Below are 14857 nucleotides of genomic sequence, written 5' to 3' on the forward strand. Positions count from 1 at the left end.
AACGACAGTCACACATTGCCGTTGAAATGGCGCTATCGTCTGATCTGTCGGCACTGATCTTTCTGCAAGCTAACTTCTTCTGGTGGAGGAAGCCGCAGTGCCCGGAGAGAACCAGCCCTGACAGCGACTGAAGTTAGAAGACGACACACATACTGTGAAAACGTATGTTAAGCCCAGTTAAAATTTCTTAAAATAGGCCCTAAGCTAGCACATCGTATAGTTACTTCCTTAAGCTTCTTGTGACATTTATTGTATGTAGGTATTGGGGAGGATTGTCCGCTCTTTTCTTTTACCAAGTCTTACCAGGTACGGTACCTACACCGACCTACTATCATCTACCTAACCTACTGATGCCATCGTGATGGGTAAAATAGTGGCAAGAAGCTTTGGCTTCGCCGGCTCATTGCGGCTTTGCAGTCGGGTACTAGTAGAGTTACAATATGTGCATAAAACTTTCGTTTGTAACAAGGCATTTGTTGTAAACAGTACAAGCATTAAGACATGAAATCACACAACAGTTTTGTATTCCATCAAAGATTTTAATAGCCAACGAAGCCGGTGTTGTCAATGAGCGCTACGCATTATGTTGAAAAACCAGATCATGCTGGATCCCTTTGCTTGAGAATTTCTAGGCTTTGACCCACCAAATCACTCAATGGAGGCCGCCATCTTGCAGATGCGGACGTATGCATAAAATATTGCGAAAAAGTTCAATAGGAGTTTGTTTCACCCGTCTTTTTTTGATTCACCATCTTATGCACATCTAATTTGCAATTGAAATATTTTAAAACCAACCTCGGCCCGCACGGGCCTGGTTATCTTCAACGAAAATCGTCACCAAACACCGGAACCAATGTGATTCGAGCATTTGAAAAATATTTCAAAAACCAAATCACTCAATGGAGGCCGCCATATTCCGGATGCAGAAGTATGCATAACAAAATTGTGAAAAAGTTAAATAGGAGTTTGTTTCCCCCATCTTTGTTTGATTCACAATCTTATGCACCTCTAATTTGTAATTAAAATACTTTAAGACCAACCTCGTTATCTTCAACGAAAATCGTCACCAAACACCCGAACCAATGAGATTCGAGCATTTGAAAAAATATTTCAAAAACCAAATCACTCAATGGAGGCCGCCATATTCCGGATGCAGAAGTATGCATAACAAAATTGTGAAAAAGTTAAATAGGAGTTTGTTTCACCTGTCTTTGTTTGATTCACAATCTTATGCACCTCTAATTTGTAATTAAAATACTTTAAGACCAACCTTGTTATCTTCAACGAAAATCGTCACCATACACCGGAACCAATGAGATTCGAGCATTTGAAAAAATATTTCAAATCCGCTTATTACGCATTTCGGAGGGTGAAAACGGCGTCAAATATTCTAAAATTGACGAAGAATTATTTTTAAGAAATCTCGCGGCCGTCGGGGGTAGTTTTTCACGGCCGGAAATATCCGAAGTTGAGATGGAATTCACCTAATTAATCAAGAAGTCAATTTTATCAATTTTAATCTCATCCAGAAGGCAAATGGTGTCATTTTAGGTCTGAATTTGCGAAATTTTGTGAGTTGACCAATCAGCGATCAGCTTAGGTCAGCCAATCAGCGCCATCGACACGGTTTCATTAACGACAGTCACACATTGCCGTTGAAATGGCGCTATCGTCTCATCTGTCGGCACTGATCTTTCTGCAAGCTAACTTCTTCTGGTGGAGGAAGCCTCAGTGCCCGGAGAGAACCAGCCCTGACAGCAACTGAAGTTAGAAGACTACACACATACTGTGAAAACGTATATTAAGCCCACTTAAAATTTCTTAAAATAGGCCCTAAGCTAGCACATCGTATAGTTACTTCCTTAAGCTTCTTGTGACATTTATTGTATTTAGGTATTGGGGAGGACTGTCAGCTCTTCTCTTTTACCAAGTCTTACCAGGTACGGTACCTACTACACCTACCTACTACCAACTACCTAACCTACTGATGCCATAGTGATGCGTAAAATAGTGGCAAGAGGCTTTGGCTTCGCCGGCTCATTGCGGCTTTGCAGTCGGGTACTAGTAGCCAGCAAAGCCGGTGTTGTGAATGAACGCGTACGTATTATGTTGAAAAAAACAGATTTTGCAGGATCCTTTGAGAATTCCAAGCTTTGACGCACCAAATCACTCAATGGAGGCAGCCATCTTGCGGATGCGGAAGTTTGCATAAAATATTACGAAAAAGTTCAATAGGAGTTTGTTTCACCCGTCTTTTTTTGATTCATAATCTTATGCAACTCTAATTTGTAATTAAAATACTTTAAGACCAACCTCGGCCCACAATGGTGTTATGATTAATATCACATAGGTTTTTTCTCATAAATAAATGGTTGGGGTATATGTTAATCAAATCAATCTTAATAAATTAACATCTTGTATTCAAAATCAAAAGCCTTGTATTATTAATGTTAATACAATTCAAAGAAAAGGAGCTGTAAGAATTGATGTTTTACTCACACACACACAAGTAAAAACACTAAATGATGTTGGATCTCTTAAAATTAAAATGACGAAACCTATGTTAAAGAAATATTCAATAGACGAGTCAAGAGGAGGATTTCTCCCGTTTCTAATTCCTTTATTTGCTGGTTTAAGTGCGGCGGGAGCATTGACTGTGCGAAACATGTGCATTATTCCTTTATTCTATGTGAGTTTAAGGCTCTGTTGCCCATTAGTTGACTCTACATTGCACCAAATTCAAATAAGATAGATCCCCTTTCAATTCCCTTGCAGTCGGGTTATCTTCAACGAAAATCGTCACCAAACACCGGAACCAATGAGATTCGAGCATTTGAAAAAATATTTCAAAAACCAAATCACTCAATGGAGGCCGCCATCTTGCGGATGCGGAAGTATGCATAAAAAAATTGAGAAAAAGTTCAATAGTAGTTTGTTTCACCCGTCTTTTTTTGATTCACAATCTTATGCACCTCTAATTTGTAATTAAAATACTTCAAGACCAACCTCGTTCCCTGGGCCCTGGTTATCTTCAACGAAAATCGTCACTAAACACCAGAACCAATGAGATTCGAGCATTTGAAAAAATATTTCAAAAAAGCTTATTACCGCGTTTCGGAGGCTGAAAACGGCATCAAATATTCTAAAATTGACGAAGAATTATTTTTTAGAAATATCGAGGCCGTCGTGGATAGTTTTTCACGGCCAGAAATATCCGAAGTTGAGACAGAATTCACCGAATTAATCAAGAAGGAAATTTTATAAATTTTAATCTCATCCAGAATTCAAATGGTGTCATTTTGAACTCGGTACGGTACCTACTACACCAACCTACTACCAACTACGTAACGTACTGATGCCAGAGTGATGGGTAAAATAGTGGCACGAGGCTGGCTTCGCCGGCTCATTGCGGCTTTGCAGTCGGGTACTAGTATTGCGTAATTTGTTACCCTCTTTCTTTGTTAATTTTTTTGTTTTTCCTCTTTAAATTAAATTTATCATTTAAAATTTGTGAGTCTTACAGAATGATGCAGGGCTCGCATACTTTGAATTCTAGTCCTGGCTTAAGATGGGTACTTTGCAGACAGACGACTTCACTGCAAAATACACGACACACAAATCACAAAATACGTGCAATCACTTGAATGGACGTTAAGTTGGAATCCTGTATGCTAGCATTAGCTGGTGGATGTTAAATATCCCATTGGGTCTTCACAAAGATTAGAGGAGTTATCGCTTGCACCCTGAACAAATTCCTGCCAACTTTGGTTGAATTTCAAGCATGGCTATCCAGTTCATAAAAGTCTTGGGTATGAGGCACATATGCATTGCCTGTGAATTAGTGGGGAAATGGGAGAAGGATTAGGGAGTCAGGTCATGAGATGTATGAGATGATTGCCTGTTTCCTACCTTCCATTACTCCTGGGCCACAGCAAGACAGCAAAATGATGGATTGTCCTTGTGTGGAAGAATTCTGAGACAAGTAATCCAAATAAACGAAGAAAAGATGATATAATCATCAAGTTAACTGCGGACAACATCACTGGGTTGTGCTTGCCATTATGAGTTTGTGCTTTTGTGCTTTTCTTTGCAGTCCTTCTGGACAATGGTCCATCCTAAACTCATTTTTGTCCACCGTACCCAACTGTGATATTTTGTTCCCATACTGTGATCCTCACTATCCCATTCCCTTTGTTGACCAAATCAATACAGGACATCCTGGGTAACACAATGTTGTTAAAGCATCATACTGTAAATACATTATGCCAAACTTTAAGAAAACATTATTTTGAATGGTTTTACAAACATTAAAATTTTGCGCAAAACACTATTTTTGTAACATTTTTAAACGTTATGATGTTACAAATTAACATCATAAACTTTTAAATGTTTTAAGCATGCAATGTTTTCTTATAATGTTTTCGCCATGTTTTCAAAACCCTGCAAAATAATGTTGTCAAAACATTTGGCTCCAACATTTTTCAAATGTTTTATGTTTAATCGGGCTAGACTGTTGGAAAATCATATTCACCCAAATGCTAAATTAATCATTCATCTTTGAATTCTATTGCTTGCGAATAGAGGTGCCCCATATCCCAGTTGGCTCCAAGCAGTAGCGGACTGGGTCTTAAAACCGGCCCGGGCATCCTTCACCTAGGTCGGCCCATTATTCATTTATATGTTGTTTATCTGAGGAAATAAAAGAAATGCTTGAAAAAAAAAAAACTAAATAAAATCCACTAAAAATTAAATTTATTTTCAATAACACAAGCACATGTCATGTCTAATAGTAAGGGCATTTTATGAGATATTTCACAAATCTGTTAACTAAATTGTTACCAAAAAATTTCTTCACCAATATGTTTGTAAAGGTGTGTAATAACATGTGTTAAAATGTTGAAGTTCAACTCCCGTGGGAAACCCAGAAAAAAAGCTGTTGAATTCGGGTACCGAAAAATTATTTTCGAGAATTTTTATTTTTTTTAATCGGCCCTTAAATAACTTATGCGGGGTCAAATAAGGGTTTTTCATGATTCTGAGTTGATTGTTAACATTTATATTTTCCCTTTTACATTTACACACAAAGTAGCTTTTGTTTCACATACATATATAATACTCAAGAGTTATTTCTCATTCACAATGTCAGAAGTTTCAACAGTCATTGTCTATGTCTTCTTCAGACTCAACAACATCATGACTGCAGTTTCTGCATGTAATGCCATTACAGACTCCACAGGCCGAGATGCACGTGACCCCATTCTTCTTGCAGCTGCATCGCCGGTTGCTGCAATCTCCATGACAATTACAGCTCGTGAACTGCAATAGCTCCTCAGGAGCCGTGGGGTCCAGTGTTGGAACTGGCTCATACCCATGCACACCTATTGTCCATCCATAGTCACTGGGGTTCAGAGACATGCTCTGTAGAAGGATCCAGTCCCGGGTCTGCAGGTAGGCACGGAGTGAATGTTGTGCAGCTGCACCCTCTGTTGGAGGTAGAGTCTCTGGTTTGATCACTCCTGCCGCTGCCTTCCTTGAGAACATGTTGTACCGAATTTCACCCAATGTAGTATCTCGTCCATGGTAAATGTACTTGAAAATCGCAGTACCAGCCTGAATCACTGAGCCAGGGAGGAGGAAAGCTCAGCGAGGGGGAGAAACATGATCGCGTTCGTTCCTATCTGTTTCCTGTTCGTAAATGGAATAATCTTTACTTCAGTTCCTCTCAGGATCTTAGCTTTGTCGAATGCCTTCAACTTCACCCGGGGGAAAGCTGCTGTTGTCTGTGGATCTGGCAAAGGTGGTGCCGGAGAGGTGACTTCGATCCAACCCATTGAGTGAAAGGGAGTGTTTCCATGAATAGAGACAATGTTTAAATCTATATTGTCTCCAACAAACTGAGTGACTGCATTGTTTGTTTCCCCAACCTCCATAAAGACCACCTGATCATTACTTGACAATTCACTTTCACTGGCTGGCACTTTGGCTGTCATCACTGATTGATCCTCAAGCGCAGCATCAACCGCAACCTCATCATTGATCTGTTCATCGGTTTCCTCCACAATGGTGTCAAGAGTGCCAGAAGTATCTGGAACATCATCTCCACTCCTACTATTAAGGAAGCAGTATTTGTAGTTTTGTGTCTCCGTGTAAGACTCAGTGTATCCCAGCCGGTGGAACTTGTTGAGCATCCATTTTGACCCAAATCTATGATCAAGTTGTATGGCAAGCCCCATTTGGTGTGGCAATACTCCAGACCGAGGTCGACAGGCCTTAATAAAATTCTGCCCCCAAACGGCAACTCTTTCGTCTGTCTTGACAATCGGTCTCAAGAACATCTGAAGGCTTGCAGGAACAAGTGTCAGCTGACTATCGATGTCAGTCATACTGTGTGTGGTGGGGTATGACTTTGGACCTAAATCAATCAAGGCAATATCATTGGATATGAACTTGAGTGCCGTCTTTATGATCTGAGTCTTCTCATCTCCATGGTCAAGATTAGCATGATGCGCTCGCAGAATATTGTCGGTGCCATCTTTGAGACAGAGTACATCTGCCCTTCTTTCCTGTGTTGTGAAATACAAGGTGTCTTCGTATTTCTCTAGAAGTTTTATCTTTAGCCAATGCTTTGAATAAGAAAGGCTCTTCTCTGGTGACTGATCAAACTCCTGCAGCTTTTCATGGACTTGGTCCATGTTCATTACCCCATGCTCTAATTCTGAGTCTAACCATTCGCAGAATTCAATAAAAACTGCCTCTCGCTCCTCATCAATACTCCTCTGTCCTCTCTTCCTTTTTCCTTCCTCATCAGTCTTGGACAAACTGTCACCTCTCGCAAACATAAGTTTGCATCGCAAATGGTACAGTGTTTCTTCTGCTACCAAGTCGTTGATCCCTTCCAGGCGTCCAGTGACTTCAGTACCCCAGTCATCCCCGCGACTCCGTGCTGTCTTCAGCAAGCTTGCCTTCAGTGTATCTGCAGTCAAATTATCTGGCACTCTGTATTTCTTTCTAGCTTGTGCTGGATTATTTTTGTAGAGCTGGGCTGGTTGGTTGCAAAGAATGCATACATCCTTATACAGGAGGTCAACTGACTGTGATCTTCTAGAACTGCAGCCAGTTGATGAACTGAACTCACAAGTAGTGCGTCTTCTCTTCAACTTTGATGACTCTTTCTCTGCCTTTGATGCTTGAGCTGACTTCTTGGTGGTTGCAACAAAGTTGTTGTACAGATCATTTTTACACTTCTGGTGGTACCTCAGTTTTCCTTCCTTTTGAGCCTCCTTCATACGTTCCACAACAGTAACATTTTCGACAGTTTCTGCTTGTTTCAATAAAGTTGAGTATCCCTTTGGAGTTGCCTGTATGAGCCTTTCAGCTGGTGTATCCGAGCGTGCACAGATGAAGCAATTGAGCACAGGTGGAGTAACGTCTTCATCCATATTGCTAGACTCCATGTCCTGCAAAGTAGAAAATGAGATATATTTAGAAATTATTTTTCCACAAAGGAGTGTCTGTGGTGAAATATAAATGTTAACTATCAACTCAGAATCATGAAAAACCCTTATTTGACCCATCATAAGTTACTTAAGGGCCGATTTAAAAAAATAAAAATTCTCGAAAATAATTTTTCGGTACCCGAATTCAACAGCTTTTTTTCTGGGCTTCCCACGGGAGTTGACCTTCAACATTTTAACACATGTTATTACACACCTTTCCAAACATATTGGTGAAGAAATTTTTTGGTAACAATTTAGTTAACAGATTTTCATATGTTTCCCTTACTATAAGAGAGTAGGTGCCTGCGCAGTTCGCTGCTTCTGGCAGCCACACCATCAATGATATCCTTTGTTTCAAGTTTGGCCAGGATCCCTTTTTCCACAGACATCAACATGAATGCCTCAAGATGTTCTTGTGTCATTGTACTTCGCAGACGGCTTTTGATTCTCTTCAAAGCAGAGAAAGACCGTTCACATGCCACTTGTGACACAGGCAGCGTTAGCAGCAGCTTGTAGGCAAGCCCAATGCTCTTGTAGGCATCAGTGAAGAGGTTCAACTTGAGGAGCACCTTGTAGCAGCAGAGAGGACAGGCTTTACATGACTTATATGTACTTGGCAGAGTCTTCCTGTCCTGTTCAGACTCACTGTCCTCCTGCACTGTATAAGCATCTGCTACTGATTCTTTCAGTTTTGACCATTGTTCTCCAAGGCTTTGCAGTTCTTTTCGTAGTTGTTCCGCAGTGACACCATCATCAAATCTCAGCAAATGTTTATGCAGCTCTTCCATAGCTCCCGATGGCACTTGATCAAAGTTCCTTGGGTGAAGAAGTGAGAAATCGGCATACAATGTTGATGTCGCTGATCTGTCAAACCGCTGCTCAATGCTGCTCACAATAGTGTCCACTATTCGGTTGTACACTTCAATGCGATACTTCTTTACTGGGTCAGAAGCTGATGTAGCCTCATCTATGGACAGTTCGCCATCAATACGTTTGTGCTGTCTTTGCCGTTTTATCGGAAGGGACTCTTCCATAACAAGATTTACATCCATTTCATCCAGCTGGTCATTAGCTCATTGAACAAACTTTGCAGCTGCATCATGACAAGCTTGGTAGTCATCCCGTAGCATCTGCATATTCTCCAGCAATTCATCCACCATCTGGTGCACAGTCAGCAGATCCAGTTGCACAGTTTGTAGATACTTGGAGAGCGCTGTAGTGCGGGAGAATACTTGCAGATATACTTGTGCAGTCAGAATTGTTTCAAACTGCAGGAGACTGGCAATGTATCCCTTCACCTTGGCTTTAACAGCTGCATGGATCTGGTTAGCAACTAGTATGGCATTAAAAGTGGTGATAACTTCCATGAAAAGCACTCCAGTTGGGTTGTTGAATGAACTCAAAAACCTTCTTCAAGGCGGCATCCTTTGACCACCATCTAGTTTCTCCGAAAGTTCCCATTCGTTTCACAGTAGTGGAGTGTCGACTCCAGATGTTCATTCGCTGATAAGATTCCCGAAAGAATACTGCAATGTCATTCAGTAGTGAGAACAGTGATGCGCTAGTCCCCACAACACTTGTAGCTTCGGTCACAACGAGATTTAAGACATGTGCGTGGCACCAAACATGGATCTGCATTGGAGCTTCCTTTGTTAGCAGAGTACTGAAGCCTTTGTAGCACCCCTGCATGTTTGCTGCACCATTAGTTGAGTTTCCAACATAGTTCTTGAGGCCAAGATTCAGTCCTAACAAGACTTCAGAAACAAGTTGCACAAAAGCTTCGCCAGTAGATTCCTCACATTTCACCACACTCACTAATCTCATATCGGAAAATATTATTCCATCGTGTTTCAAATCGTGATTAGTGATATCAACTGTTCGCTTTTCTTTAGGAAAAAAAATCGAATGATTTTGTACGGTACCTCTTCTTCAGATTAGAACTTCAGGATACACGACATTGCTGATAAAAGTTCCTTTTCTTTTCTCTCTTTGAAGTTTTTGGCAAACATTTTTATATTGTCACTGCTGCCAGCGACGCCATGGCATTATTAATAACATTCATTCTGTGGCGGACACAATGTCAGTGGGCAATAATTCCGCGCACCAGTGGGTGGTGCGAGTGTCCGGGCGTGTAAGCGCAGCTCGGGCCACGCCCGGAGCAAAGGCATCACGAGGCGCAGGGTGGAACTGAGATACATGCCCCGCCTTTCGGCCGACCGGCCACGCCCGGGGGCAAGGCGTGGCCTCGGGACATATATGCGGGCTCGAAAGTCGAGCCCACCCAGTGTTTACGTGCGAGCTGTTATTAAAGTGTTTCAGTTTGTACAAAGCGTTGTGGCCTACCTTCTTGGCAAACGAACTGTGTGTGCACAGCACCACACTGGTGACCCCAACTGGTTCAGTCGTAGCTGACCCCTAAACGCGCCATGGCTACCAACGCTGTCGCCGTCGAACTCCCAGAGTTCTGGGAAGCGCAAGCCGACGTTTGGTTTGTGCAGGCCGAAGCTCAATTTCCAGCTCCGGCGCATCACGACGGACGACACCATGTACTACCACGTGGTCGCCGCCCTTGGGCCTGGCACTGCCGCCCACGTCGGGTCCATCCTTCGGCGCCCGCTGGGCGCCCACAAGCACGCGGCGCTCAAACGTCTTCTCCTCACCACGTTCGGGCTCACGGAGGTCGAATGCGCCAACCGCCTCCTGGGCCTTCCCGCCCTCGGCGACACACGACCATCCGTTAGGATGGATTTTATGTTGTCCCTTCTTGGAGACCAGCGCCTGGATTTCCTGTCCTGAGCGCTTTTCCTCCACCAGCTACCTGTGCAGGTGCGGCTCGCGCTGACAGGTTCGAACTTAATGGAACGCCGCGCCCTGGCCGGAGAGGCAGACAAATTTTTCGCAGCCTGCGACACGCGGTCGGTGTACGGTGCTGCCGTAGTGGATCCCGGTGCGGAGGCTACAGCGCCCCCTGCTTCCCTCGTGGCCGCTGCTACGCCCTGCCCACTACCGCCGCCGCCACCACCACCACCACCGGCAGGGCCGACGCGGCAGCCACCACCGCAAACCTGGTGCTACTATCATGCTAGGTTCAGCCGCAAGGCTAGAGTGTGCCGCCCGCCGTATTCTTTCGACGGGTCGGGAAACGACCGGGCCGGCACTCACTTGCGGCCATGAGCGTCGGCCATTCCGGCAGCCTCCTGTTCATCACAGACACCTCGTCTGGTCATCGTTTTCTGTGCAACACGGGAGCGCAGGTAAGCATCCTGCCTCCGCGTCCGACAAGCAAGCCGCGGGCCGGGGCCCCGCCTTGCTCGCTGCCAACGGAACACCCATCCACACATTCGGGAAGCGTTGCCTCTCGCTGTGGTTCGGAGGGCAGCGCTTCCAATGGTCTTTCATCACTGCCAGCGTGCCAATGGCCCTGCTCGGTGCGGACTTCCTTTGTGCGAATGGGCTGTTGGTGGAAGTTAAGCGTCGACGCCTCGTCCAGGCCGAAAACTTCAGCTCGCTCGCTTGTTCACTGAGCGGCTCATTGAGCAGCTCGCTGAGCGGCTCACCGAGCGGCTTACCAAGCGGCTTGCTGAGCGGTTCCGTCCCAGCGAAGTTAGTCTGTACGCTTCCGGCAGCGGACGAGTTTACCCGCCTCCTCGCCAGTTTCCCGGCGCTCACGCAGCCCAGCTTTTCAGCAGTGGCCATCAAACACGGGGTGGAGCACCATATCCCCACCGTCGGACCACCGGTCTATGCCCGGGCGCGCCGCCTCGACCCCACGAAGCTCGCCGTGGCGAAAGCGGAGTTCGCCACGCTGGAGCGGCTGGGCATCGTATGGCGCTCCAACAGCGCATGGGCCTCTCATCTGCACATTGTGCCCAAGCCTGGCGGCGGATGGCGGCTGTGCGGTGACTACCGCCGGCTCAATGACGCCACCACCCCTGACCACTACCCGGGCCCGCATATTCTGGGCTTTTCCGCCCGGTTGGCGAAAACGACCATTTTCTCCAAGGTGGACCTCATCCGGGGCTACCACCAGGTCCCTGTACAACCGGACGATGTACCAAAGACGGCCGTCATCACACTTTTCGGCCTCTTTGAGTTCTTGCGGATGCCCTTTGGGTTGAAAAATGCGGCCCAAGCGTTCCAGCGGCTCATGGACAGCGTCTTGCGCGACTTGTCCTTCATCTTCGTCTACCTGGACGACATCCTAGCCGCGAGCGCGTCCCGGGAGTAGCACCTGCTCCACCTCCGCACGCTCTTCGAACGCCTGGGCCAGCATGGCCTGATAATCCACCCCGCGAAGGGCCGTTTCGGCGTCACCGCCATCGACTTCTTGGGGGCACCGCATCACCAGGCATGGGGCCATCCCTTTACCGGCCAAGGTGGAGGCGGTCAGGAGTTTCCCGCGCCCCCGCACCATCAAGGGGCTCCAGGAATTCCTGGGCATGGTGAATTTTTATCACCGTTCCGTGCCCCGCGTCGCCCAGCTCTTGCGCCCCCTGCACGAGGCCCTCCGGGGGAAGCCATGCAAAGGTGACATAGCCTGGATGGAGCAAATGGCCACGGCGTTTGTGGGCGCAAAGCTGGCCCTGGCCAATGCCACCATGCTTGCGCACCCGGCGCCCGATGCACCATTCGCCCTCACCACCGACGCTTCAGACTACGCGGTGGGCGCGGTGCACGAGCATTTGGTGAGTGGTGCTTGGCAGCCGCTGGCGTTTTTCAGCCGGCAGCTCCGCCCGCACAAACGCCGGTACAGCACCTTCGACCGCGAGCTGCTCGGGCTCCACCTGGCGGTCCGAAACTTCTGCCATCTTCTCGAGGACCGCCCGTTCACGGCCTTCGTCGATCACAAGCCCCTTGTTTTCACAATGGCCAAGGTCGCCGAGCCATGGTCGGCCCGGCAGCAACATCACCTCTCTGCCGTGTCCGAGTACACGACGGACATCCGTCACATCGCGGATAAGGACAACCCGGTGGCGGAATGCCTTTCCCGGTCCGTCGCACACGTGGTCCACCTCGGGATCGACTATGCCCTGATGGCGGCGGACGAGACCGCCGACCCCAACGTCCAGGCCTTGCGGACTGCCGTCACGGGCCTCCGTGTCACCGAGGTGCCGTTCGACATCGCGGGCACTGCCCTCTTGTGCGACGTCTCCCTCGGCCGGCCTTGCCCCATCGTGCCCCCTGGCTGGCAGCGCCCGGTTTTTGACACCATCCACGGCTTGTCCCACCCGGGCACGAAGGCCTCCCAGAAGCTCGTCGCGGCGAAGTTCGTCTGGCATGGCCTCAGGAAGAACGTCCGCGAATGCGCGCTGGCACGGCGGAGTATGTGCCAGCGCGCGAAAGTCCACCGCCACACCCAAGCCCTGTTGGCCGCATTTGCGGTGCCCGAACGTCGGTTCGACCACGTCCACGTCGATTTGGTGGGACCTCTTCCCCCCTCGCGGGGTTTCACCCACCTCCTCACCATGGTGGACCGCACCTCCCGGCGGTCGGAGGCCGTGCCATTGGCAGCGACAGCTGCGGGTGACATCGCGCAAGCCTTCATCGCCACATGGGTTGCTCGGTTCGGCGCCCCCTTGGACATCTCGTCCGACCACGGCCCCCATTTCACCTCAGAGCTCTGGGGAGCAGTGGCGCAAGGGCTCGGCGTCAAGCTGCACCGCACCATGGCTTACCACTCCCAGGCCAATGGCCTGTGCGAGCGCTTCCATCGCTCAATGAAGGCCACGCTCCGGCACAGCCTCCGCGACGGCAGCTGGGCCGACAGGCTCCCCTGGGTCCTGCTGGGCCTCAGGACAGCGCCCAAGGACGACCTGCGCATGTCCTCGGCAGAGCTGGTTTTCGGGCAACCACTGCGTGTACCGGGCGAATTTATCCCCGACTCCACGGCCCCTTGGCCCGCGGCGCGACAGCGCTCCACCCTTCACGAGACCGCCAGGAGGTTCGCCCCGGTGCCGACGGCACACCATGGTTGCCCGTCCTCCCACATCGCCCCGGAGCTTCGCACGGCGGAGTACGTTTTTGTCAGGCACGACGCCCACTGGGCGCCGCTGCGGCCCCCACACGACGGGCCCTTCCGCGTGCTGGAGACCGTGGACAAGCATTTCACCGTGGACATCGGCGGTACTCCGGATCGTATCTCCGTGGACCGCCTCAAGCCGGCCCACCTCGATCTGGACCACCCCTCGCAAGCAGCTCTGCCTCCGCGTCGAGGCCGCTGCCCGGCGGTCAGACCCCCGGCACCCCCAGCCCCGCCGTCCCGCTAACCCCTAGCCCTACACGCATCGCCAGGGGCGTTTCGGCCGGGTCATCCGGCTTCCCCGCAAGCTCACCCTTCAGGTGCGCGGGAATTCTGGGGGGGCGCGTGTGGCTGACACAATGTCAGTGGGCAATAATTCTGCGCACCAGTGGGTGGCGCGAGTGTCCGGGCGTGGAAGCGCAGCTCGGGCCATGCCCGGAGCAAAGGCGTCACGAGGCGCAGGGTGGAACTGAGATACATGCCCCGCCTTTCGGCCGACCGGCCACCCCCAGGGGCAAGGCGTGGCCTCGGGACATATATGCGGGCTCGAAAGTCGAGCCCGCCCAGTGCTTACGTACGAGCTGTTATTAAAGTGTTTCAGTTTGTACAAAGCGTTGTGGCCTACCTTCTTGGCAAACGAACTGTGTGTGCACAGCACCACAATTCATTCATTTAATGATCATTAAACATTATTCTTATGCTCATTAAACGTTCATTAAACGTTCATTAAACGATTACGAAAATAAAAACGAAAAACATTACGAAATTACGTTCACACCCTCACATCAAACACTACCGTGAACACAAAAGTCGCAAACATCGTCACAAACGTTACGTTACGTAATTCAAACCGTGAACACATCGAATATTGGAGAGGCCATTGCGCAAACGATTTGTTTTCTCTGGTACGTGTTACTGGGCGGGTACAGTTGCTCGTAATTATAATGAGGCGTCTGGGGCGACCTTTTGAACTTTTGATATTTAGCGGGGAATCGGATGGAGGCAGAAGTTTTCCGTGACAATTTTTTTTTCACCAGTTTTTTTATCCAGCCCAGGTTCCCATTTTTTACACAGTGGTCCCAGCCCACCGGGCATTGCCCAAATGCCCTATGGCCAGTCCGCCAATGGCTCCAAGACCATCTCGCTCTCATCCTCTTGCTCTCATGACTGAGTGGTTCGTTCATTTGTTGGTGTCATCTTCTCAACAGGTTGACTGCCATTGATCTCCACATCTTTCTATCCTGTGCTGCCTTTACACATTCCACAAGGATCAACTGCAGATCTACTGTAGTCCGTTATATCCATTTTATCCTCTGCCTCTCTCTTCTACATTTTCCATCGA

The 14857-nt window shown here is 48.2% G+C and overlaps 1 protein-coding gene and 1 long non-coding RNA gene across 3 annotated transcripts in view; both read right to left on the minus strand.

The window, feature by feature from the left end:
- The window catches only part of LOC137433946 (uncharacterized), a 737502-nt gene that overhangs the window by 26213 nt on the left and 696432 nt on the right, over positions 1 to 14857 (minus strand). The gene's annotated exons all lie outside the window — the stretch shown is intronic.
- LOC137433686 (olfactory receptor 56A4-like) overlaps positions 8570 to 14857 on the minus strand; it is a 30059-nt gene continuing 23771 nt past the window's right edge. Inside the window, exon 5 of the mRNA XM_078786201.1 lies at positions 8570 to 8829. Coding sequence (XP_078642327.1) covers positions 8570 to 8829 — 260 coding nt within the window. The remainder of the gene's footprint in view (positions 8830 to 14857) is intronic.

Source organism: Myxine glutinosa, chromosome 10 (genome assembly GCF_964187855.1).
Source record: "Myxine glutinosa chromosome 10, kmMyxGlut1.1, whole genome shotgun sequence".
Taxonomy (NCBI): Eukaryota; Metazoa; Chordata; class Myxini; order Myxiniformes; family Myxinidae; genus Myxine; species Myxine glutinosa.